At 47.0% G+C, this 25353-nt stretch overlaps 1 protein-coding gene across 8 annotated transcripts in view; it reads left to right on the plus strand.

Moving 5' to 3' along the window:
- PAX5 (paired box 5) overlaps positions 1-25353 on the plus strand; it is a 123735-nt gene that overhangs the window by 86501 nt on the left and 11881 nt on the right. For 5 of the 8 annotated variants that reach the window (XM_041463306.1, XM_041463305.1, XM_041463310.1 and 2 more), the window contains one exon: positions 7943-8044. The exons of the other annotated variants lie outside the window; for them this stretch is intronic. In XM_041463306.1, the coding sequence (XP_041319240.1) occupies positions 7943-8044 (102 nt within the window). The remainder of the gene's footprint in view (positions 1-7942; positions 8045-25353) is intronic. 8 annotated transcript variants of the gene reach the window in all.

Genomic DNA, 25353 nt, shown 5'->3' on the forward strand with positions numbered 1-25353 from the left:
GGAAGGGCCCCAAAAAAGGAATTTAATGGATCCAGACCACCACGTGTCCTCCCACAACTTCTTGTCATCCTTGCTCTCACCTCCATCTGCCCTCCTTGCCTTTTGGTGTCCCCTTGAAAGATGATAAAGTTAAAAGTTGTGGTGGTGTGTATATGTAATGTGGTGGGATTGTCTCCATCATTCTGCCATGCATCCCCTGCATCCCTCCACACTTCCCCACATCCCTCCACACGCAGAGCTGTGAGCACCTGAGACCCAGGCCGTGCCTTACCCTGCCCCAGCCACTGGTGGGCCTGCTAGCCCCACCTGGGCTCAACAAAGAGAAACCTTGTAAAGGCCTGAAGATGTCATTTGTCATGGGCCAGGGAAAGGCTAAATTATGCAGGTGCATTTGAGTGTGTGGCTAGTTGTTTGCCACACAAGAATTAGGGTGAGAGTGTGTTCTTGAAAAGATGTTGTCTGCCTGGGGTATTTTTCCCTATTTTCCATGTAGATGTCCCCTCCAATACATTTTGAGTGTGTGTGTGTTGAATGAAGGGGTCAACCCGTGGAATTCTAACCTTGCATGTGTTACAAAAGAACCAGGTGGTCTTTGAAGATCAAGGTGGATGATGGTGCAGCTTAGATCTGCAGAAAAGACTATCTCATCCTAGCAACCCTAAAAAGTATGTGACAAGTGGAATATTGAGTTGTTTATAGGGTGCAAGAGCTCTGTTGCTGCAAAGAAGAAGGAACAGGAGTTTTATGCAGCAGCACAAATGAGATTGTCCAGAGGAGATGGGACTGCAGGCAGAGCACTCTGTAGCTCCAGGACTCCTTCTTAGGAATCACAGAGAAAACATACTGGAAAATTAATCTGTACTTTTTCACTGCATTTTTGCTCTGACAGAAAGCATCAGTCTTCCTTCCTTTCTCTTTTACCTGCCCTGGCTCTCTTTTAAAAGTGTAATTGGGTCAATGGAAAGTGTAACAGAGACACCTGCTATGAAAGGCAGCTTTGGAGTCCTGTAAACATCTGCTGCTGCTTTGCAGATGAGGACAAAAACAGACCCACATCTGCAGCCCCTATTTCCATGCAGTGTGCTTAATCTGAATTTTATGGCTCTGATAGCAGATTATGGTGCCACTGTCATGAGCCCTTGCAGCCCCAGTCACAGTGGACACTGCGCATTTCAATACCTCCTCCACTAATCTTTCCCCCACTGCTCCCATTCCCTGGCTGCTAATTTCACGCAGGCACTTAAACATGATGGATAATTGTGTTCTGCTTATCAATGTTTAATTTAAGGGCTGTTCCATCTGACCTGAATGCCCTCTGCAAGAGCTGTGCCTCATTATTGATTTCATGGTCATACCTGTGACATTACCTGCTTTGTAGGAAGTAGACTTTGACATTCCTGTGAGGCTTTGGCAGCCAGAGCTAATTGTCAGAAGAATAATCGAGTCAGCAAAATCATTACAGGTGATCTGTATGTTACCACTGTTTTATCTGCCTCTAATTAGGTGCAGGAGAGGTAACTCATCACAGTAAGCACACCACACTGGTTTGATGTCCACAAATAGAGCAAGATGAGCACAGGAGGGGAGTTATTCATTAACAGCAGCGATTCAGTGTGCTGGAGTCCTGTGCTGGTGACATCTCCTTTCCCAGTGGAATGGCATGAAATGCCGTGCTGCAGGCATCCATGGGATACAGAGTGTGAGCGACTTTTGGGCAGGACTGAATGCTGGGGCATGTGCTCAGTGCCTTTGGACCTGAGGCAGTAATGAGTGTGCTGCTGCTGTGGAGAAGTATTTTGTGTGTGATAAAACCAGATAGCTTTTCTCTTGTTTGGGTACTGCAGTGCCCCATGCTGCTGCCCTGGGCACATCCTGAGTGATACACATCCCCAGGTGGCAAAGGGAGCAAGAGCCAATTGATGGAACTCATCAGGTCTTATCCTGATAACAGCATTGTGCATTTGACCAAAACATTTTCTTTGGGGTAACAGTTGAAACAACCAGGTTAGCATGATCAAGTTCTTCACTGGGCAGAAGAAGAAGAGCTTTTATAAGTGGGAATTTTTCAGAATAAAAGTCAGTGTTGGTAACCAATTTCACTGAAATAGGCTAAAAATTTGGGCTTGCTGGCCAGAGATGAAGTAGCACCCAAAAAGTATCACTGCCAATTACTTTTTTTTTTCCTGGTGTTAAGCAATGGTAACCCTTCCTATAAGGCACTACAGCTTCCTCATATCTGGGGTAGCAGGTGCCTGGTATGGCAGGACTGCTGCCAAAGCCCACCAAAGAGAGAGCAACATGTGCAGACTCCTGGGGCCAGCAGTCCTTTGGGCTCCTAGCAGCAGAACAGCACCAGTGCAGGTCCCTTCCTCTGCCAGCAATGTTTGAAGGCTCTTGATGACGGAGGTGCTGTGTGACAGGACCAGGAACATGACCACAGCAGGGGTGCCATCCTCCTCCCATCATCATGTGGAGTCGTAGAGACCATGCAAGGTCATTTTGAAGTCAAAAAGCCAAGTTAATCCATCTGGGAGGCCTTCTGGAAGTAGTTTATCAATTCTGCTGGTGCCCTGCTGCAGCTGCTATGTGGCATCCCTGCATGAAATCAGCGTAAGGATTCCTTGCACACAGAGGCTGCCAGGCAAGGAGCTGTAGAACCCCAGACTGAATGGGATGGCACTTGGAAGCACCTGCCCAGCTCATTGCACAATTCTGTGGGCTGGTGTGGCAGCATCTATTCATCACCAGTTTGCCTAATGCAAACCTGCATTTTTGAAAATAGTTTTCTGGAAAGACATGAAGAGTCAGGCGAGGCAGCAGCCTCTGTGTGGATCTGGGCAGGAGGGCTCTGATCTGTGCTGTTGGACGGGTCTGTGGGGGATCTGGTTTGGGCAGAAATGCCTGAGGTGGAGCCTTGGGCAGTGCTGGTCTGTGCTGGGTGGAGCAGTCTGGTGCTGGGTCGTGCCTTCTGTAATTTCAGAGAGGGGTGTGCGCTGCTTTGGGTAGCTATTTCGGATGGTCGCGTGTCTTGTAATGATACCTGCAAGGAGAGTGGGAGGACTCACTGACACTGCCAGACTGACTTTCTCAGTATTGCTCACCTCTTGGTATTGAACCCTGACTCTGAAAAGGTGTCATTACCCCATTAACTGCCTCATTCTTGACCATGCTCCTGAGCCAGTGGCAATCACACAGCTGCTGTGAGCATGGGGCCGGCGGCAAAGGCCCCGCTTCCCTCAGTGCAGACCATGGTGCATCATGGAGAGGAAAATCACCAGCCCTGCTGGTGGTTGTGAGACAGAGGCAAAGGGGCTCTGTGAGCCCCCTTCCACCACCTGAACCCCGTACATTTTCTGATGTATCCTTTACTGTAATTAATTACGTGTCTAGTGGGCTCATTTCTTTCATACTGTTACTGACAATCTGTTAGATAAAGGAAAAAAATGCATTGGTGCCCTATGGTATTGAAAGTGAAGGGTTTTCACACTGTCAGGGTAATGAATTCTGCACGGGTTTGAAGCACCTGAGCTTGGGGGAGTCCTTGTGTCATGTGTCTGGGAGTGACAACCCCCAGTGGTTAATTACTGCCATGGATGAGAGCTGAGCTGATAGCAAAATGAGATAATTTCATTAGTAGTTAAATTTGAAGTTAATTGGATTCACGTTTACACACAGTAGTGTACAAAGGCACACTTGGAAATGCTCTTTTTGGCTTTTGGGTTTTTTTTTTAAGAAGATAGATGGATTGAGGAATGCTTCTGAACTGCTCCCTCCTTTTTTTTCACTGTGGTTTGGAGAGAGAAGAGTCCTTTGCTGCTGCAGGCTGCTCTCTGCCCCAGCGCTTTTGTCCTGCAGCAGGGGCATTTGCTGATGTCCAGGCACTGCTTGCTTCATCTGTGCAGGGGCTGCTGTTAAGCTCTCCTGTAGCTGGTGGAAAAATTTCTTTCATGGAAGAAAACTACTTATTTACACTTTCTTTGCAAAATGATAATTTGTTTTCACTGTAAGTGTTGCCAGTTCCTAGTGAAAATGGAAGGATGGACATTTGTTGACTATCTTCTGTGTGCAGAGCTTTGACTTGTGCAAGGGTGTCCATAGCAGAGGTGTTTACTCCACTCTCCACAATGACAACACTGGTGCTCCCCCTAAGACATTTTCTCTTTGGAAATCAGATGAGTGTTGGGTCAGCATTGCCTTGGAGGTGCTCACCAGGTACCTGAAGGAGCCTGGTGAAGCAGTTTGGAGGAAGTGATGCGATGAAGGAGATGGCAGGGTCCAGGCTGAATGGGCACTAAAGCTGTTGTGTGCTCCTTCTGTCATGGAGGCGTGCCAGTTTCAGGTCAGCAGATATCACTGAAGGTACCGATGCTGCTGGGGCTACCAGCCTCTCCTGAGGAGGCCACTGGAGGAAAGACTCAGAAAGGTATTTTGGTGACTTGGAGCTTAAAATTGTTGGCAGAGGTTGTTGGAAAAATATTGTTGGTTACCTTGGAAAATCCTGCTAGGCTCTGCTGTAGTTGAGCTTCTCTATAGGCTGGAGCTGGCAGCTGGGCTACTCTGTCCTGCTCAATACCAGCCCAGCAAGGCAAGGAGGCAGCACTGCCCACAGCTGCTTCTGCCATATCTTTACCTTTAGGTATCTAAAATAACCTTCAAAAAGCACAGGACTAAGACCTTCAGGAAAAAAAATATGTCTTGAAGAGAACTAGGTTCCTATGTCTGTGTGGCCCACTGCTAAAGTGTAGATGTTCATTTTCTATTGAGTGCTTTGCCTGTATGAGTAAGGCAGAACAGCCTGGAGCAGCCTGGAGCCTCTCTTTGTACTAGGTGGATTAGTGTTTTTCTCTTAAATTAATTGTTATAGTGCAGTTGAAGCTTGCCAGCACTGGGAGAAAATGTCATAGAGAATGGGATGCTCCAGTCTTTCATTTTTGGTGAAAGCAAATTGGATGGAATTGGTAGGATGAGGCTGGATTGCAGCACTTGTAGCTATGCCCTCAGTCACCTTTGGCCAGCCCCCTCAGCCTCCCCTCAGGCCATGCCTGAGGCCTGGCTGTGGGGACCCTACAAGGAAGATTTGTTGATACATGACAGAACATTTCATTTGGAAATGGGATGTAACGGAAACCAGCCCAAACCTGTGGAATAGATCATAGGTGATATTTTCTTTATTGACTGAGAAGCAGAAGTCCTACTTGTTATACTATTGTTTGTGATGGTTATGTTGCTCAGTGCCCTTGACAGGGATTCTAGTAATTTTGGGTGTGGCAATGGCTTTGAAGAAAGTGTAGTATTTCAAATACTTGTAGTATTTCAAAATACTGAAGTAAATGTCAAGGTTTTTACGACAGCTGTAGAAAATGAGGCATGGGGTGTAGTCGGTGCGGGGCAGTTTGGGAGGGGGAGCTTGCCCACAGGTCAAGGCACCTTTGGGACCTGGCGTGTGGTGCCATTCTGTGGTGACACCACTCAACCAAGAAGAGAGGAGTCCTGATTTCCCTCCTGGGTCTCCGGAGGGCTCCTAGATGGCAGCAGTCAGCCTGGGAAATGTTCATCTGCATTAGGGACAGCCGTTAGCTGAGTCCCTGCTAGCGCTGGCAGTGAACTTAGCTTCTGAGACTGACTTTATGTAGACTGCAGGTACTTTTGTATTCTCCAGACTGTAGAGGTGACATAAAGCATTTAATTTTGTGTGGGAGAGAAGGAAGCAGGGCAGTGATGAGGGGAGAACATGTTAATCTAAAATAACCATTTTCTGCCTGTATTGAATAATTAGAATTCATTATGCCCTTCCGTAAGGGATGTGACTTCTCCCTAGCACTGGAGAACAGATTAATAAATTGTTTTGAACCTTAAATTCTTTTAGGATGTGAATGCACCATAAATATTCTGTAGGAAGGACCTGAGAGGAACAGCTTGCATCCTGATTTGCAGATACTGAGTGCGGAGGAAAGTGGGGCATGTGCTAAGAGATCACTGCAGCAATACTAGAGTTTTGGCATGTACCCCTTCATCTGAGGGTAGGGGGAGGCAGCCTTTGTGGCCGTGACCCAGAGATTGTGAGCCACAATTTGCAATTACTTGTGTACCTGTCTCTTGTCTCATCAGATGAAGTCTCATTTCTTTAAAGATATCAAATAAAGGAAGATTTTAAAGTTTTATTTTTAGATCAAAATGAAATTGAGGCTCAAAATCTTCACCAAAAAAAACCCCAAAAAACACTTAAAAAATAATTGTTTCGGCTTTTGTAAAAATGTTCCATTTCAATCTCTACAAGTTCTAGAGACCTGGAAAAAAATTCACTGTCTTAAAAACAATTGCCTACAGAACACAATATGAAAAACAACCTGTGAGGTTTTTTTCTTGTCAGTAGTGCTAAAATCAACAAAGTCACATAACTTTTGCTGATCCAACCTGCTACCTTTTAGGGAAGGAACCTGATTTTTGCTAATGAGCTGTTTTAGGCCAACAGGATCTTGGAGCTGACTGGTGCCAAAGTGGCCCCTGTCCTGTAGAGGTTGGAAGAGCAGAAGGGCCAGGTGCTTCATGCAGTCTGGAGTATCTTCCTCTTAACTGAGGTGTACCCTCACCTTTTCAGAGCTAAGCTCTTATGCAGTGGCACTGCCTCTGAGCTGTGCTTTGGGTCTGATGGACCCCTCATTTTCCCCTGGCCTTGGAAAAGCCACTTCACAGCTGGCAGAGTTGGTGGCAGAGCCAGGGGGGTGGGTCTGGGGTGGGTGCATGAACTAAAGTGGTGCCTGAGGTAGTGTGTCACACTGGGAGTGGATTGCACAGCCTACGTCCAGCTGCTGACCAAGCCATGGTGTTGCAGGGTCACTGCTACCAGGCACCTGTGTGTGTCTTGTAAGCAGCTTCCCCTTTGCTAAGTGTTCTGCCCAAGGATGCCATTGGAGCCCAGAAGACCATGAGTGGGCTCCAGGATTTCCTCTGGGGTGAGGGATGGATCCTGCCTGATGAGATCACAGGAGCATCCTTTTCTTCTGGAGGGTCTCTTGTGGCCACAGCTGACAGTGGTTTACCCAAAATCTCACTGTGGCGGCCTGAAGGGATGGTGACTGTTCCAGAACCTCCACATGGGAGCAGAGTCCAGGCATGACTGAGGAAACACTTCTGCGGCTCTTTGTGAGTCATGATATCTGACATCCTGTCTTTGCACTGCCAGCGGAAACATGTCCTCGAAGGTGACAGGAGATGCGTCTGGGGGAGGGTGAAGGAAGAGGGGGTAGCCCAGACCCCTGATCCAGGGGCAGAGAGAGATGTAAGACATCCTACTTCCTGCTTTTGTGGGATTATTTTCATGGAAGTCCTGTGGCTACTTGACTAAAACCCATGTTTCTGTGGCTAAGGAAAGACCAGTGCATCAGGCTGTGTCTGCAAATCTAACTCTTCATGTGGCACTGTGACAAACTATGTTTTCAACCACCTTCATGTCTCAATGCCTTGTGTGTTTGTTCCTTGGTTGTTTTTTTTTTTTTCTTTAATTAGAGATAAAACAAATGCCCTGCATTGTATATAGATCTCAAACAGTCTCAGCCTTTGCATGTGATTTTCTAGGGAGTTTTCTGGCAAAATGTCATTAAGATCTGTGTTATTTCCCATTTCACTGCTGTTGACTTTACAAATCTAAGCTTTGGAGGAATCTGGGAGTAGGGGTGAGCAGCTGGAGTTCAGGCGGGTGCGTTCCTCTCCCTGCAGAGCTCTGCTCTTCTTCTTACAGTCTTGCACTTCACTGGAGCTTTGTGGCAGCTTATAGAGAAAACAAAACTGTGTCTGCCCTCCCTGCCAGGTTGGAAATCCCATGCTGGTCCTCGCAGAGCAGTGATGACAAATGCATGGCTGTGTTCTGGGTGCTTGGGGAGATGTAAAACCATGTCTGCTTGTCGCAATGCTCACGTGGTGATTTGTTGGTTTGATTCCTCAGGTCGCGAGCTGGCAAGTACAACCCTCCCAGGATACCCTCCACACGTCCCTCCTGCTGGACAGGGCAGCTACTCCGCTCCAGCACTGACAGGAATGGTGCCTGGTGAGTCTTCAGAGCAGAGGAGAAAGAAAAGATAAAAGGAAAACAAATAGTATTTCAGGAGAGAAATGTTGCATGCTGTAAATGTTTTGTGCTGAAGTAGAAGCCACAGTGCTGAAGGGCAGGTGTGGTGTGATCCTGAGTGAAGTAGCACCAGGCTCACCTGCAGAGTGCCAAGGCAAAGTGTTGGCACTGAAATGCTGAAGGAGCTCCCAGCCTCCCTTCTGTGGAGCCTGGCGATTGCTCCATATTGAGCTGTGCCAGGCTCTACTCACCTGACTCAGGCTTTGCTCTAACTCACCTGGTTTCTCCCAGCACTGTCCCTCTGTGCTGCCCCAGTACTGAGGCCGTTGGCCCTGGGGGCTGGACATGTCCTGACCTCAGACTTCCTCCATGAAAACCTGACTCATGGGGACACCAGGCTGTTCCTAGGACACTCTGTTTCTGTAATTTCCTTCCCATTTTGGAGCCTCACAGTCAGAAATGCCAGGTGGCATGAGCCAGCTGGTGGCTACTGCTTGCCTGTTTGGCAGCAGAAGCAGAAGTTGTGCAGGTGCCAGGGGTGGGCAGAGCAGGTTCTGCAGGTGTGTCACATCACTGATGCCAGCCTTCAACGCTGCTGGCTGCAGATCTGCAAGGAGTGGTGGGGCCACAGCACTCCTGTCTTTTCTGGGGCGTTACCAATTCTTTGGGAGCAGCTGCTAGGGTGGGTTGGCAGAGCTGCAGGATGTGGGGCTTAATGGTGCTCAGCCAGAGGAGGTGCAGTGTAGGTTCAGTGATGTAGAGTCATCTGAGCTGATTTTCCCAGGTAATAGATTTTATTTTTAACTACATATAGGCTTGTGTGACCCATTATATTGAATAACTGCACTGTTCCTGTCACTGGTTCCTTTAATAACAACCTTCTGCTCCAGCTAGTGTGAAGGTCAGCTGCAATTCCTGTAGGTTCTCTGTCTCATTTAAGTGAGAATTTGCTAACTAGCATCCAAAATGCCTTCTCAATCCTTCTTTGACTCCTGTCCTTCGCAGAACCAGTTTTAGAGCCTTGCTAGGGTAAGCACCACAGTCCCTGAGGGGCTGACAGTAAGGCAGGTGACAGATCCAGTCTGCTACCATTGGCACACCTCTGCGTGTTCCAAAATGGCCAAATTGTCATGCCCAAGCACAGGCATGTGTTTGTTCTGCCAGCTCTCAGGAATTAATTTCACTACATGCCTCTGCCTTGTTCTAGTTTTTGGAGCTTTTGCTAGAAATGTGCTTCCTTGATAAGATTTTTAATCAGTAGCCATGAATTTCTGCTTGTAATTAAGCAATTGTGTGAGTTAAGTGGTTAGAGACATGGGAGAAATGTATACATGATAACACGTAAGCAGTGTTTTGTTGCATGCTTGTTGCTACTGCCATTGCCCCTACTGATGTGAGTAAACCCAGCCCTTACCACACTGGGTTTTTCTCCCACACCTGCTGGGGTCTGCAGCTTGCCTATGGGGCATGGAAGACCTTCACACTCCCTTGCAGTTGCAAGATGTGTGGGTTCAGCTTCATGTTCTGCCCGTATCTTTTCTCCAGCCCCCCCCCGTCACTGCTCATATTAACAGGGGCACTTTTGCCTCTTGCCAGACCCAGGTCCTTCCTTATCTCTCGCACAGGCAAGGAGGTACACAGGAGCCAGTTTCTGCTGCGTCTCCATGACTTGTTCAAACACATGCTCAAAATTTCGCATTTCCTCCTTCCTTTCCTGCAAAACAAGGGACTTGCATATCAACAGTGAATTTCCATTTTTATGTGGCTTGTCTGCTATGGCAGAGAATAAACTATTCAAATGCTTTTCTCTGAAGGAACCAAACAAGCAAACACATGGTTTGATTTCAGTCTGGAGCTTTAGGGACTGACAGCTGGCATTGTTTGAGGCTTCCATGAATGTGTTTCCTCTGCAGGCCACTGGCCCTGCAAGCTTCTCCTGCCTTTTGGTGTCTGTCACCCTGCAGAATTGACTGCAGGGGAGCTGTCTGAGCTATGCTGAGGTGCCAGCACCCACAGTGCTCTGATGTCACAGGGTGCAAATGAAATGCCATGGTAGGGACAGATGGGTATGTAGGTGGGAAAAGAACTGGCTGAGTGGTCAAGCTCAGAGGTAGTGCCTAATGCCACACTCCAGGTGGGTGCTGGTACCACACATAGAACTGCAGGGCACGGCTAGAGGTCTCTCTTGGTTCACAACTTCATCCACAACTACAAGAGAGCCCATCTTATCAGGTGTTCAGGAGCCTACTGGAGGCACATAGGCAGGCTGGGGAGGAGCATGCAACCCAGCAAGGACAAACCAAGTGATCCTGCACCAGGAAAAGGAGCACTTTGCTACAAAACAGGCTGAAGACTGTTTAGCTCCTGGAGGGATGAGGCAGGCTGAGAGCTAAGCATCAGTCTGCTGTCTGCACTGGTTGTGAGAGTGGTGAGCATTGTTCTGGGCAGGAGTTGGAAAGAAGGAGTTATCCCCCCTCACTTGGAACTTAGGGACTCATAATGGGAGTAGTACTGGTTTGAGCCCCATTAACACAAATAAATAATTGGCAGAACTCAAAACAAGCAAGATGCAACTGGCTATGACAAAAGTCTGCAAACTTTACGCCCAAGAGATGGGCTCAGTAGTGGAACAGGTTGCTGAGGTGTTGTGTAGTCTCCATACTTGAGGGTTTTTAAGGCCATGGTGGGTGAAACCCTGAGTATTCTGCCCTGGCCTTATTGCTGATCCTGCACTGAGAATGCTATTGAGACCGCCTGAAAACCTTTCCATCCTGAAATGACTGGTCCTTCCATGACTCAGTGTTTCGACTGAGGCACTGCTGGAAATGTGCTGCAGAAATTCACATGCTTCTGCCTGATACTGTGAGTAGGGATAGAGTCAGGAAGCTGTCAAGCTGGGTGTACACTGGGAAATGCAATATTTGCAGGGGTTTTACTCTGTGGCCTGTGTGGGGGCCTCAGGGCCTTTTCCTGAGGTGAAGTGTTTGAATGGAAGCACAGCTTCTGAAGCAGCTGTTGGCTGGTCACAGAGACCATACAATTGCCATATCTCCCTCACCTCTGGAAGGCTGGGCTTTCTCTCCAGTGCTGTTCCTCCTCCTTCATGGGCTCTGCTGCCCTGCTGGTTGGAGCTGGCATAGTGACAGGGACCAGTGCTGGTTGCCTGGGGTCTTTTCTTGATCCTTTGCAGCTTCACAACCACCAGCCTGTTTCTTTCCAGCACCAGATCAGGTCTCTCTTCACAGATCACTACTTGTGTCCGTGGGTCTGCTCCCAAGACGTATCTGAAGGTCACTGTTCTCCCATGTGTGGGGCAGATGGTGGCCATCAGCAATGCTACAGAGGGGAAATATGAGGAGTGGTGCAAGAGCTACAGTATGTGTGCCTGCTCCAAGCAACCCATCCCAGAAGCTGTGTCCCATTTGAGTCCTGACAGCAGTGGGGCAGAGGGGCTTGCAGCAATTTCATTGCTGAGACAGGGGTTTGGACAAACCACAGCTGTGTTCACCAGTGTGTGTGTGTGCCCTTGCCATCATGCTTACGATGCTGCAGCTGAGCTGGACACAGGTAATATGCAAGCAGCCATGATAACTCACTTAAATCCTTATTCCAGTTTTTGTGTCAGAAGTGCTGGGACAGCACCCCCTGTTTCCCCTCAGTTTCTGTCCCCTTTCCCCATTCCTTCTTCACCACTCCAGGGTTAAAGCCCCTGCTCTGCCACCCCTTTTCTCCTCCCCAGGGCTGCTGTTCACCCCATCCCCTCCTCTCCTGGCAGGCTCTGCATACTGGGTGACAGGAAAGGGTAGACTCTCCAGAATAGTGATGCTGAGAATATAGTCATTAATGGGACTCTTGAAACCCAGATGTCCTTTCTGAACACCGGTAATTTGTTTTTAATGAAAAACCATGCAGTGACCCTGAACAAATGAATTTCCTTTATAAGAAGTCTATGTGCAATTACCCGACTAAAGGGACCTGAAAACACTGACATTCAAAACTGGGCTTTGAAAAGAAAGGCATAAAAAATAGCAATGCTGTCATTAGCAATCTTTTATCTAGGAGAAGATGCTTGCTCTAATCTGTGAAGGGGAAGGAGATGATGTTGCAAACAAAACACATGGCTTTCAAATTAATTTTTTAATTGTCCTGGCAGGTATTGAGGCTGAGGAGCAGTAAGGCTATGTGGACTTCTTTCTGTTCAGGCTGTTCCTCATAGTGAGTCTGCGAGGAATAGTACCTTTCCTCAGTCCACTGGCACCCAGCCTGCAGCAAGGGGTGCAGGGGGCCAGAACGCCATCCTTGTGTCCTGGAGGGGTTAGGAGGCAGATGTTTGGATGAGTGGGACTACCAGCATCCAGTCTGTAGAGACTGGTGGAATTTGGATTCACTGGTCCACTGGCACACTGAAGACTTTATTAATAGTTATCTTTTTAGGGTTTGGTGTTTTTTTTTTTTTATTTTTTTTTTTTTTTTTTAATTTTTAATCTGGCTCTACCTTTGCCAAAGTTTGGCAGCAGCATGTTGTAATCTCGTGACAATATTTAGAAAATAAATGAGAAGCAGCTGAGAGATAAAATGCCTAAAACCAGGGGCAGAGAAACCAAATTGCAGTGTGTGGGATGTCAGAGGACATCAGTGAACCAGGTCCTCTTCTGTTGTCCAGCATAATGCTGGAATTGCTTGGTTACTTGAACACTGACATTGTTCTGCCCAGTGAGAGTAAAAGGAGATTCTGGCCCTTTATGCTAGATGGACCTAAAGCAAATAAGGAATCAACCTTAACAATTCTTTTCTGAAGCAGAAAGTTTGCAAGTTACCTCCTCAGAGCTTGGGAGTGATGCCCAAGTGTGCCATCAGTTCCACTTGCTCCGTGCTGCTTCTTGGCTGGGATAGGTATGTGTGTTTGGATTACAGCCACCTGTACCTTTTTGACAGCTCATGCAGCTCAACCCCAAATCCAGATGTCCCCTGGTGCACCCCAAAGACAACTTCAGCCCCTGAAGACACTCATGAAAATATCCAAGGCTTCAATGCTGCAGTCAGAAGACCTGCTACCAAAGGGCAGAAGTACTGATGTTGCTTTCTCTGGTTAAGCAAACTTTTTGCATTTTTCCCCAAGTCTCAGGCTATTCCATGGAAGTGTCTCCCCACCCTTTTGTAGTCTTGGAAGACAAATCCCAGGGAAGTTTCATCACCTATGGAGTATGTGATATGCCATCACAAATATCTTGGGGCAAATTGCATACCAGCTGACAAATGATTCCCTTAGTTAATAATGAAACAGTTAGGTAAATGGTATATGTTTATCCTCTGCTCATGTACATTTTGGATGAGGGTCTGCCAGAATCTTGGAAGTCTAGAGAAATGTTTTGGTTCTCATCTGTCAGGAATGTAATTACTGTGCTTGCACAGAATATAGATAAAATCTACATTGTTTTCAATATGATGTTGTCAACTATAATTGCATTACATTGACTTAGAAATTATGCTGAGGAGGGCAGGAAGATGAAAAGCTGGAAAGCCGACAGCCTTTGGACCTACTGATCCACCTTCCCCTTGCAGAGCAATCCTCACCTGGGGTCTCTGCTCACGTGAGGCTCTCTGCTCTTTACTCCAGCTGAGGATGTGGTCCCCAGTGTCCCACGCGTGGCAAAGGCAGACCACTCTGCTTTGCTGGCCCTCTCTGCTCTGTCCCTAATTTCTGCCTCTTCCTGTCGAGGTAAGACATTGTGCATATCTAAACATAAGTAAGCAAGGTGAAGTGTGTATAAACAAAGAGGTCGGTATGTAGGAGTGAGGAGGAGGAGGAGAGAAAACATATTGTATTGTTCTACTCTTTGGAAATTTCTATGCATTTGTAATAACAAAATTACCATAATTTGCTCGTTAACGCAGCTAGATCAGTCAAGCATTGTTCCAAACATGCAGAGGCTGCCTCTCGCTCTAGGTCTGCCAGTGAGTTAAGCACTGTAGAAATTAGCATGCAAATAGCCCTAATTCGGCCGAGCTGTCAGATCTCCACTCAGCTGCTTGTTCCCTTTGAAATCCCTGACAGGAGGGGCTCAGGCAAGCCCATCCTCCAGCAGATCCAGCCAGAAGAGTACCGAGGGGGCACCTCCTGAGTGACAGTTTGGCTACCTTCAGTCAAATCCATCTATCTCGTGAGCCAGCAGTGGTGACACGGGGGGCTGTGGGTTGGGGTGCATCTTCCAGCCAGACCTCTATGCCAGAACTGTCCCCTCCCCACCCCAGGATGGTGCCAGGGTTTGGGGCTCCAGCAGCTGAGTGATGCTCCCTTGGGATAGGGGAGTGCTCTGTTCAGATACCAGTGCTCAAGTTAAGCTGCTCTTTGGATCAAAGAGTGTTGAGGCTGGGGGTTTTTAGTATTGAGGGCTGGAAACCAGGGCTTGTGATAATTTCTTCTGGAGCCTGAGCCAAGACTTCCAGTTTGTCTGTGGCTGCAAAGCTCATGGAGCATCACTGCAGAGGATGGTGCACTGGGCAATGATGGGCTGCTGCTGCACAATATCTGCCCATGGTCCCTGAAGATGGGAGGAGAGAGGGAGAGGCATGCAGCTGGTGGCACAGGGCTCTGTCCTGCATCCCCAGAAGGGAGCCATGGGACCATTCCCTCTCCAAGGTACCCACAGGGAGACCCTCATGGCAGGTGGGAATGGTTCTCTGTTAATGATCATTCAGTGGCCCACCTTTAAGCAAGATTGGGGTTATAAAAGCAATAGTGAAAATTTAGGAAGTCTTTTGTTGCTGGTTTGTTTCTTTTCTTTTAAGGGGAGGTTATGTTACTAAACATTTTTCCTTCCTCTGCAATACAATAATTTTGAGACCCCTTGTGCTGGCAGCTACAATGAACTGCCCCAAAATATCTAGAGGTGGAAATTTAAAGATGATGTATTAAAAGCTCAGTAATATGCTGTGTAGGACCTGGCACATGGGTCTGATTTTAAGAGTTTGCAGGATTAGTTCAGCCCTACCCAGGCAGCTCCCAGGGTCTCTTCTGGGCACTAAGGACACTCCCCCTGTATGTAGAGGGTGCAGGGGCACTGCCATCCTCCTTTGCAAAGGCAGGAACAGCTTTACAGAGGGTTTGCTAATAGATCATTGTTCAGCTGACTCTCAAAGACAGCAGTGACAATGGCTGCCCAGGTGATGCATCCCCAATGTGCTGGCTGTGACAGCTTGGTGTCTAGGCAGATGTGGCATGCCAAGGGTGAGGCACACTGCTGCATCCTCTGCATTTCGTGGGTCCACTCCTGTTTGCTCTTGTTCATTATAGACATTATAGCTGTCCTTTGGTGAAAACACAATAAGGAAAGGATAACTAATCAGAAAGCCATGAGACCTACATTAGTTCTGATTTTGGAAAGCTGCAGTTGGATTAGTGTAGCAGAGCTATGAGCATGGTAAGACATTGCACAGGTTGCCCAGAGAAGCTGTGGCTGCACATCCCTGGAACTGTCCAAGGCCAGGTTGGAGGGGCTTGGAGCAACCTGTGATAGTGGAATGGTACAGTTCCTGGGGTAGTTCCATAGCAGGTGTTGGGACTACATGAACTTTAAGGTCCTGTCCAACTCGAACCATTGTGTTATTCTGTGATTCTATGATTCAAGTGCCCAGTGTTCTGAGCCTCACACAGGCATTGCCTATGAGTAATGAAGAACAGCTAGAGCTGATCTGGACTTGCAGAGCTGAACTCAACTGCCTTGCACATAGTGTGGTATTTCAGAGAAGAGAAATAGCCATGTGAGAGCACACCACACAGATTATGATTTCTGAGCATTCTGTTTTTCATGCTTATATCTCCGTTGTGTTACGTCAGCACACAAAATTTTAAAATTTTGGAGATTACCAAAGTGTTATGGTTGAGAACAGCAAGTTGTCGGAGCTTTGAGCCTTGTGAAGTGCCCAGCATCTGTCAGGGCTGCCAGCTGTGGCTCAGGCATCGGATGACCTTACATGTGGGGTGTGTGAAACAGCCCGACCAGCCATCAAATCAATCAGGCAGTTTCCAGACAGATTGTGTTTGACAATGAGCAAATGCCGAGATCCCCAAAGTAAGCAGAGTGGAAAGCACTTCCTGGCCCACTGTGTCCTTGGGCAGGGATGTGACACGGCTGCTCTTTTTCTGCCATACTACACAGCATGGCAGCTGGCAACAGCGATGGGAGAGTAAAGTCTGTGTTCCCATCACATCTGAGCTCGATGGCCCAACTGTGCAGTGCTTCCATGTGGTGAGGGTTGGGATGATGCCTTTTCTTTCCTCCTGAGCTTTAGACCCTGGCTAGCCCATCTCTTGCTGAGATTCTTGTCTCAGAGGGGGCTTCTCATACACCATCCCCAGCCTGGATTTCTGAATGTTCTGAGTAATGTGCCTAGCTCAGGGTGACAGGGGTTCAATATCAGCCCAGCTTCAAGGTGTCAAGAAGTTGTCCTGTAATGAGATGGAAGCCTCCTGCTTCCAGCATTTTTGTGGCCAAGAGAATGCTGCAGACTAGATCCTGAACCCAAGCATCCCCAGCTCCCTGAGCATTCCCTCTGCCATGGGAGAATGACCCCTGTAGAGGTTTTGAGGGGACTTAGCAGCCATTCTCCTGCAGGCCATTGTGTATGAATTCAGTATTTTTGCTACTTGCTGGACTTATTTTCTGAGATGGTAGGTTTGACTCCTTTATGATTGTTGCTGGAGAGGGTTTGCTTGCAGTTAGGACTGTTTGAACATAGAACATCTACCCTGTGGTAAACTCCAGTTCTCAGAGCTTATGCCAATGGCACAAATTGAAATGCTATGATAATAAAGTATTCTCTTCCCAGGATTTTCTCGATTCCTTGAGACTTATCAAAACAAGTGAAAATGCTTGGGCATTACAATATATTGCAGTGCAGTGCAATTCAGTGTAATGTGATCAGTGCAAAAGAAATAAAATGGGGTAACAGAAAGAAAGAAAAATTAAGTGAGAACTTTTAATCAAAGTGACATACTGTAGTAAAAATGAAGGAAGGTGCTCCAAGTACTATCCCTATTTCACAGCAGAAATTTCCTCTGAAAACACATTTTAAAGCAGAGGCTATTCATCTGTAGGAAGCAGAGTTTGTGTTGGAAACCTATTGTGTGGTCAGCTGTGTGAGGCAGGTGTGAACCCCTGGACAGGGTATACAGGAGCTGAGAGTTGAGGATGTGTCTCCTACTCATGGGATGCATGTTCTGGGCCAGGAGAAGAGGGACAGTCTGCATGAGGAATTGAGAAGTCTCCAGAAAGAAGTATGTGTTCATTTGTTTCTATCAGCAAATATGGCACTGGGGCACTTCAGATGAGAAAAAGTCACCTGTATCTTATGACCTTATTAGGTTGGGGATAAGGCTCTGCAGTGACTGTAGAGTAAGCTGGGAAGTTTAAATATCACTTCCTCAATTACTACATAAAAACACTAAAAGCTGCACTCTTGTACTGACTTGATGTCCTTTCAGCAGCAGTTGCATTAAATCCTGTCAGTCTTGGGTGCTTTACCCCACCAACAGTTTGTCACAAGTAACTGCTGGCTGAACACGGATGTTGTACTCGTGTGGAGAGGTGTGCACAAACTCCCTGATGGGACAAACCCAGCTGGGAGAATGCCTGCCTGTTAAAGGTGTGGGCACAGGGTGTTGGTGTGGCCACATCTTTGTCTCCTACCAGCCTTCTTCAGGGTGAAGGAGCCATCTCAGCTCAGGCTAGCTTGTCTTTGATTCTTGCACATTTACTGAAGTCAGGAAACATAATGCCAGGCAGCAATGAGGAGCCTGGTCCTGGTAAGGTGTGCACTAGGGCATGTACCATGACAAGCCCTCAAGAATTAACTTACTAAGTGTGGGAGGAGACTCCCTTCTCCACCTGTGTCTTCTCTTCCTCAGCACAATTTTTGGCTGATTCACCTGGATCAAGGCAGGCGAAGCAGCTGCAGACATTATTTGGAAATGGCGTAGGCTACAAAGCATTTGCCAGCAAAGTGTCCCATCCACTGTGCCAGAGGACTGAGCTGCCACATTCCCAGACACGCGAGACTGACTGACAAGATTTTATTCTGCCTTTAATGGATGACTGTAATGTGGATGTGGTGTAGAACCAAAGCAGTGCAGTGGAAGTTAAGTGAGAAATTATCTGTCTTCTGCCATTCAGACATTCATTTGCATCATCTCTGGTGTCAGAAAGAAGACCTGACTTAATCTCTTCTGGGGATGTGTGTCTGTATTTCAAGCTCAACACAATCACAGAGTGGGGAAAGCAGACCCTGCTACTGTGCTAAAGCCCCAGTCCAGGGGTAGATGAAGCCTGCAATCCGGCTGAAAACCTGGTCTTGCAGAATAGCTGAGATGCTGAGAATTCTGTGGCTTGTAGAGCTTATCCACACAGGGGGTGAGCACAAGAGACTTTTCCATCTATCAATGATGCTGCCACCTTGGCAGAAAGGGTAGAACCTGGCCCTCCCTTGGAGCTGCTGCCCCAGCCCCAGTGAGCCATGGCCAGTCCATGATGGGATCTGGGAGTCACCAAGGACTGGGGCACCAGAGGAATGCGTGAGACCGTGCTGATGTCATGCAGATGCTTTCCTGCGCATGTTCCCACACCTGCACTGGAATATAATTGAAGACAGCCTCAATGTCAGCAGCAATGTGCATGTATCAAGCTACTAAAATGCTTAATTTCCAGGCTTTACAATATTTGTAGTCCATGTTAATATGGCTTGTAACATGATATCTTCTGCTGTGAGGTAAATTACTGTGTAATTCCTGGAGGTAGCCACACATTGCAGTGTCATTATGAAGGCTAAAATTATAGAAAAGGCTCAAGTTAGGATGAAGCATGGACTGGAATGTTTTCACCTGAAGCAACTGCAATATTTCTGCTGCCTAGCTCAGATATTTTAATCCCACAATATACTTCTTGTGACCTTTTACACCAATTTGGCATGAAACCATATTGCAAAACTTTCTCTGAGTCAGTTGTTTACCTTTCATCCCACCTGCACTACCAAGCTGGTAAGTCTGGAGCAAAGAGGCAAAATGGCCTGCCCTGATGTGACATGGGGCTGCTTCTGCACAGCTAGGGAGTGCGGAGGCACAGAGGCTTGGAGTGCCATTCTGTGTGGATGCATCCCCTGTGCTGCTCGTCTGCTCCGTGACTCCTGTCCACCCTGTGCCACTTGTCCACTCTGTGCTTCTTTTCTGCCACATGTGCCTTGTCTGCTCTGTGACCCTCATCTACCCTGCCCCCTTGTGTACTCAATGCCCTGCATGCTCTCAGTGTCGTTCATCCACCTTTTGCCACTCACCTGTACTCCACAGAGAGTGCAAGGGGGCTTTGAGAAGATTGCAGCAGCCCCATCGACCAGGCTAAAGGAGAGACAGTCTGGTATGGGCAGCTGCAGCACCCAGACAGAACACCAGTGTGTTCCCAGCCCCATATCTGGCAGCACTGGTACTGAGGCTCTGCACATGGCCAAGTGTGGCTTTCTGATCTTGATATCACTGTTGTCAGTGCAGATTCCTGCTGCTAGGTCCACCTGGGATCCCAAGAGCCTGCATGCCAGAGGCTGGTAGAGAGGGGAGATGACTCTACAGGGGCAGCTGAGAGGGAAGGGGCAAACCCCTGATTGCAATTAATTGCAATGCCATCTCATATTCAGATGAGTTGGGCAATTGTCCTCTGGTATAGAGAAATAAATCTTTCCTAATGCAGTTCCAATATGGTTGCTCTGTGGCATCATCTACCTTTGTTGTATTAAATACCTTTGTGTACAAAAGTTTAAAGTGCATAGCTAAAACCTGTGTGCTTGCAGTAATTGCAGATGTAAATCTTTTTGTCATCCTGCAAAGACTAGGTGAGGTATTTCATAAATATGTCAGAAGCAGCATTAAAATTTTATGGCAGGCAGCACGGGTCGAGAATACTACAGTGACTTCTCAGCAAGGTACGTCCACCTTAACCCACAACTCATTAGTCATTGATGGGATTTCTGTGCCTCATAGCTTCTCGGAAATGCGGTAGTGTTACAAAAATCTGCATGTTACTGTTTTCTTACAATATGACAGCCCACTCAGAACTGTTAAAATACTACATCTTTGGCCAGTGTTGGCTAATGTAAAGATAAAATAAGGGAGAAAGACGGGCCAAACTGTGTGGTTACAGAAGTATATTCAAATTCATTAGAAGTTAATTGGCAGTCTCTATGGGATTGGAAACTTCGGAGAGATGCTCTCTGAATGTGAGAGAATGTTTATTCTCAACTGTGATAAACTTCTCCTTAGCTGATGTGCAGGAACAATTAGCCAAAGTGTGGGTTAATTTTATTTTGAAATCACATGGGTGAAAATTTAGGAGATGGCTGCACCTCAACCACTCTCTGAAGGGTTAATCAATGACTGCAGGATGGAACAGACATGGACTGGGTGTGCTTTTGGTGAGTGTGAGTGTATGAGGGGTCATAGATGATTATAAGTGATTTACTGATCCACTTACAGCAGATTTGCCAGTGGATTTACAAACCTGTATGTGTAAGGAGCATGCACATATCTGTGTGTCCATGTTGGCAGTCTTGTCAGTGTGTGTGTCTGTCCTTATGTGGGGTATGTTTCTGTATGTGCACCCTTGCTGCCGCAGTCCCTGACATTCCAGGAAAAGACTCCTGGTCCCCTTGCCAATGGCCCTGTTGCAATACCCCCCTGCTATGGGAGCAGACCTGGGTTTTGCCCCCCAGCATTTCTCCAGGTGACATCCAGCTGGATTGCTGTGATAGTGTCTGTAGGTAAATGAACATGAAGTGTATAGTTTTGTATACTTATTTATATAAATGTATATATTGTAGCTTCTTGGGAAAAAAGAAAAGTGGGTTGTTCCTCATGTTTTTAGGAGAGAAAATAGTTCTAACAAACAAAAGTATTTCTCTGTTTGTTCAGATTTTTTTAAGGAGGATATTGTAGATGCTCAGCAGCCAAAGCAGAGTCTAGCTTATACCACTGGCCCCTGTAATTAACAGTTATTGCCGCATTTTCTGGCAGTTATTCCTACAGACAGAATGCTATCTAATTATTAATACAGATTAGTGGCACTACCTGGGATCCTGTGAATGCCAGTGTCTCACGGTTGGCCTGATGGTTGCAGCACATCACAGCTCCAGACACCCTGTCTTGGCTGAAGGTGGATGAAATATTTGATGTAGTTTTGTCATGTTGTTTTGAAAGAACATGGGTAAAAGGCTTACTGCTCTAGGGACTCACTGTTTGTCAGGGGTGTTTTTCATTTAAGATCAACAAGTGAAGGCTTTGTCCTATCTAAGAAAAGTTTTACTTGAAAAACATTTATGAGGGCTGTTCTTCTGCTGAAATATATTATTTTCAATTCCATCATCAGAATAAAAAAGGCTGGGGGTGGGATATTAATTGTACAGAAAGCATTTCCACTTTTCCATTATAATGCTTTTTTCTCTTCTTTCCTGTGAGAATAAGTAGATTGCTCAATACAATGCGAGGTACGTGCAGGTTCAATGAGAGCAGCTTCCCATTTTGATGCAGAGGACCTCAGGTGTGTTGAAAAGCAGCTTCCTTTTTTTGAAACTACCCACTTTTTTGAATTTGAAGAGGTTTTCCAAAATGTCATTTTTCAGCCCCCTTTGAAAACATTTATTTTTATTAAAGGTTCTCCCCACCACGACCCGTGTGAGCTCAGGGGATTTCCATCACGCGTCACTCTGCTCAGAGTGAAGGTGTGTCTCTGTGGGGTGGCGTATGCATTGCTTGCAGGAATTGGCACAAGAGTGGCGTCTGACAGGAGTGTGTGTATTGGCCCCCCAGGCTGCCACATCCTTCTGGGGCATCTGGCTGCAGCATCCATTGCCATATGTTGGCATGTGTCGTTCATTCTGGCATAGTTTCTGGTAACTCAATCTTGAGAAAATTCTCCGAGCCTACCCTTCAAAGATTCATCTATGAATCCCACCAGCTAATCCTGGATGTTGGTTGGTTATGACCCTGAGTATCTTCATTGAAACAAACTGGGTGGATCATGGAAGGCTTTTGCTAGATACAGTGTTTTGGAAATACCTGCTTTGTTACGGTAGGACTGTAGTTTGGTAATTTTTCCCCATTTTTTGGCACTTCTGTAGCATGTAGACTGCTTAGCAGCCAAGTGTGCTTGGTCTGCAGAGCTGAAAGCAGGGTGATCCATTTCCTTCCTCCTGTGGGACTTCTGCACAAAGAGCAGGTGAGAAACCAGGAGAATACCTGGCAGATGGCTGGTGGTTAGCCTGTGGCATGCCCTGGGTTGCCACTCCCCCAGGTTAAATGCAGCTGATATTTTTAGATTAGAGCAATGTATATCTCTGATCCTGCTGTTTGCTAATGAATGTTGAAGTCAGAATAAAGTCCAAGAGTCAATCAAAACAAAAACTAATAAAATAGTAATAAAATAAAAATTAAAAATTACAGTGGACTTTTCTTCAAATGTACAGTTCTTTTTTCCTTTCAAAGGTATGATTAGTTTACTACTGAGACTTTTGGCTAAGTTTTCTCTTTTTTTTAGCCTCACTGAACTCAATTTGAAAATTTAGTATTTCTCTGAATTTAAAAGGAGAATATTTGTTTAGAAAACAACTGCTTAACAAAAAAACAAACAAACAAACAAAAAACAAAACAAAAAAAACCCCAAAAAACCCAAACCCATGACTCTCACTGAAGTATTTTGTCTGAATTGCCAAAATTATGTTAATGATGTGAAATAACATTTTTTTCATGTGATGGGGAGTATCAACTGAAAGGTTTTCCCCAGCTGTCCTGTTCCTGGGGAAGACTTCTAATGGAATGACTCCTGTGAGCTTCAGAGGCAGCAGCTTCCCAGACGGGACTGCAAACCGCATTCTCTCTCACCCTAAACCTCTGCAATGGTTGATGTGGAGAGGGAAATTTATTTTACTGAGGAAAAACCCTGCTGTTGTTCTCTGCTGAGAGCCTGGACCCTTTTCCTGCCCTTCAGGGTCCCCCACAGTTGTCTATCCCTCTGACTTTATGTGGAATGTTGCCTGAGCTGCCTGATCATGAAACTGTCTCTGGGGTGGTGTTGGCCGAGGGTGATGAGAAGCTTCTGCTTTGATTTATATCGTCCAGCTCAGGCAGTGACTGGCCCTGTGGCGAGCAGAACTTCGATGTGACAGATTTCCAGGCTGTATTTGGATAGCTGCTGCCTCACCGACTCAGCCAGTGAGGTGTGGGTGTGAACACACGGCTCAGTGCAGTGCTTATGCCTGCTCCCCATGCATTCAAGCATGTCTTTGCTTACCCGGGTAATGATTGTTATTGGAATTCGCTGAAGAAATTTATGATCCATGTGATTACTTCCTCAAAATAAAACAACAGAAAACAAATAGAAGTCATGAGAATGTTAATTTTTAAAAGTTACAGTAAGATCCCTCAGCAGAAGGGAAAGGTAGGAGCACCAGGAGTTTAGACATACAGGGAGATGGGTTTGTCTGCAGGAAACCAACCTAGGGACAAATACAGCAGATTGTTTTTAAACTTATCCCAAGCCCCCAGAAGGAGTGTGGGGGATATTGTTGCTGTGGCCTAACTCTGCATTTTGTCCCCCGACATTCTGTTCTTGTCTCTTAAGCACTTGTGTTTATTGAATACCATTTCTCCTGGTTTCTTTTAATTTCTTGCCAAATGGAAGGGCTGAGTAACACATTGTCCTAAATGCAGAGCTTGGTTAACAAAAAGGCCCAGCAGTGGACACTAGTAGAGAAACCAGCAGCTGCAACAACTGTGGCTGGAGGAATGGCGTGGCTGCCTGCTCATGGCCACTCTCCCTGTTGGGTGACAGCTGGGAGCTGTCACATGGCTGTGGCAGGGAGGAGGGTGCATTGCATCACCTTCATGTTATGTCACCTGCAGTTGCATGACCTGCATTACTAGTAACCGTTACATGGATAACAAACATCTACCCCATGTTCCTGGTGACTTCTCCATGTCCCAAATGCTTGTGCAAAAACCTGGTGTCTGAGAAAACACAGCAAAAAGTGTCCAAATCTGTGTCTGTCTGCATGTAGCTGGCTCTGTGTTGGTTTGAAAGACAGGTGCCTGCCAAGGAAGGCGGGAATATTTCCATTCCTTGGAATGGAAAATATTACCTCCTACCCTTCAACTTATTATGACTTTGAAATGATGGGGCTGTCAGGCAAAGATAAGGGAAAAGGAATAACAGTTTTTCACTTAAATAAATAAATACATAAACAAATGAAACAAGGCAAACAAACAACAACAGCAGCACCAACAAAGGAACAAAGCCGCAGAGCCAGCCCCAGCCTCTCTCTGCCGCAGGCGCTTTGCCCTCCGGTGCAGTTCCGGGCACAGCCAGCAGGGGCGCTGCTGGCTCCCGGCCGGGCAGGGGGCGCTGTGAGTCCCCCGCGGCTGCAGGGGGCGCTGTGGCGACAGCGCCGCCCTCATGCGGCAATGGCGGGTGAGCCCGCGGGAGAGGCCAGAAAGGGGCTTCCAGAAAAGGGGCTTCCAGAAAAGGGACTTCCAGAAAAGGGACTTCCTTGGCAAATGCATGGGGAGCAGCTGATCTTAGTGCCTCACTGGCTGGTGAAATGGACTGTAGCAGGAACCTCAGGTGGGAACAGCAGAGGCGAGCATATCTGGGGTAGAGAAACAAAGTGTAGCAAAAACTCGGAAGCCATGCCAGGAGCTGTGGGTGTCTCAGCAGACACAGAGTGTTGGGTAAAGTGTAACAAAAAGCCCAAAGCAGTGGCAGAAAACAGCGGGGCTGGGCAGTGGCAGCCAGGCTCCTGCAAGCAGCTGGGAGATGCTCCTTCTGGAGGGGGGCCGGGTTGGAGTCCTAGATTTTCCCCTGAGGCACCTCAGCAGAGGCACCTCATTTCCAGTGTTGAAAAGGTCCCAGTTCAACGGCCGCTCCTACGATCAAAGGCTTACCAAAGGCAATGAGAAACAGTGAGGAACAGAACTCTGAAGTAATGGCAAATTCTCCCCATAGCAGCAGCCTGGCCCCAAGACCGCGACTGTCCCTCCTCTGATCCTGAGAGAGGGTGAGCGAGCGAGCTAAGGCCAGCCCAGTCCCTCACCCCCCAGCCAAAATCTTGCAATATCTGTGTACTTCCTAAGGGAAAGCTCCCCAGCTTAGAGATGGTAGCAAACTGCACCCTTCCCCCTCCTCCTCCTCCTCTTCCAAGCCACATACTTTGTCTCTTAAGTATCATAGTTATCATCTCTGAGAAAACAAATAGGAGAA

The sequence above is a fragment of the Pyrgilauda ruficollis genome, unplaced genomic scaffold, assembly GCF_017590135.1.
Source record: "Pyrgilauda ruficollis isolate IOZ18807 unplaced genomic scaffold, ASM1759013v1 scaffold164, whole genome shotgun sequence".
NCBI lineage: Eukaryota > Metazoa > Chordata > Aves > Passeriformes > Passeridae > Pyrgilauda > Pyrgilauda ruficollis.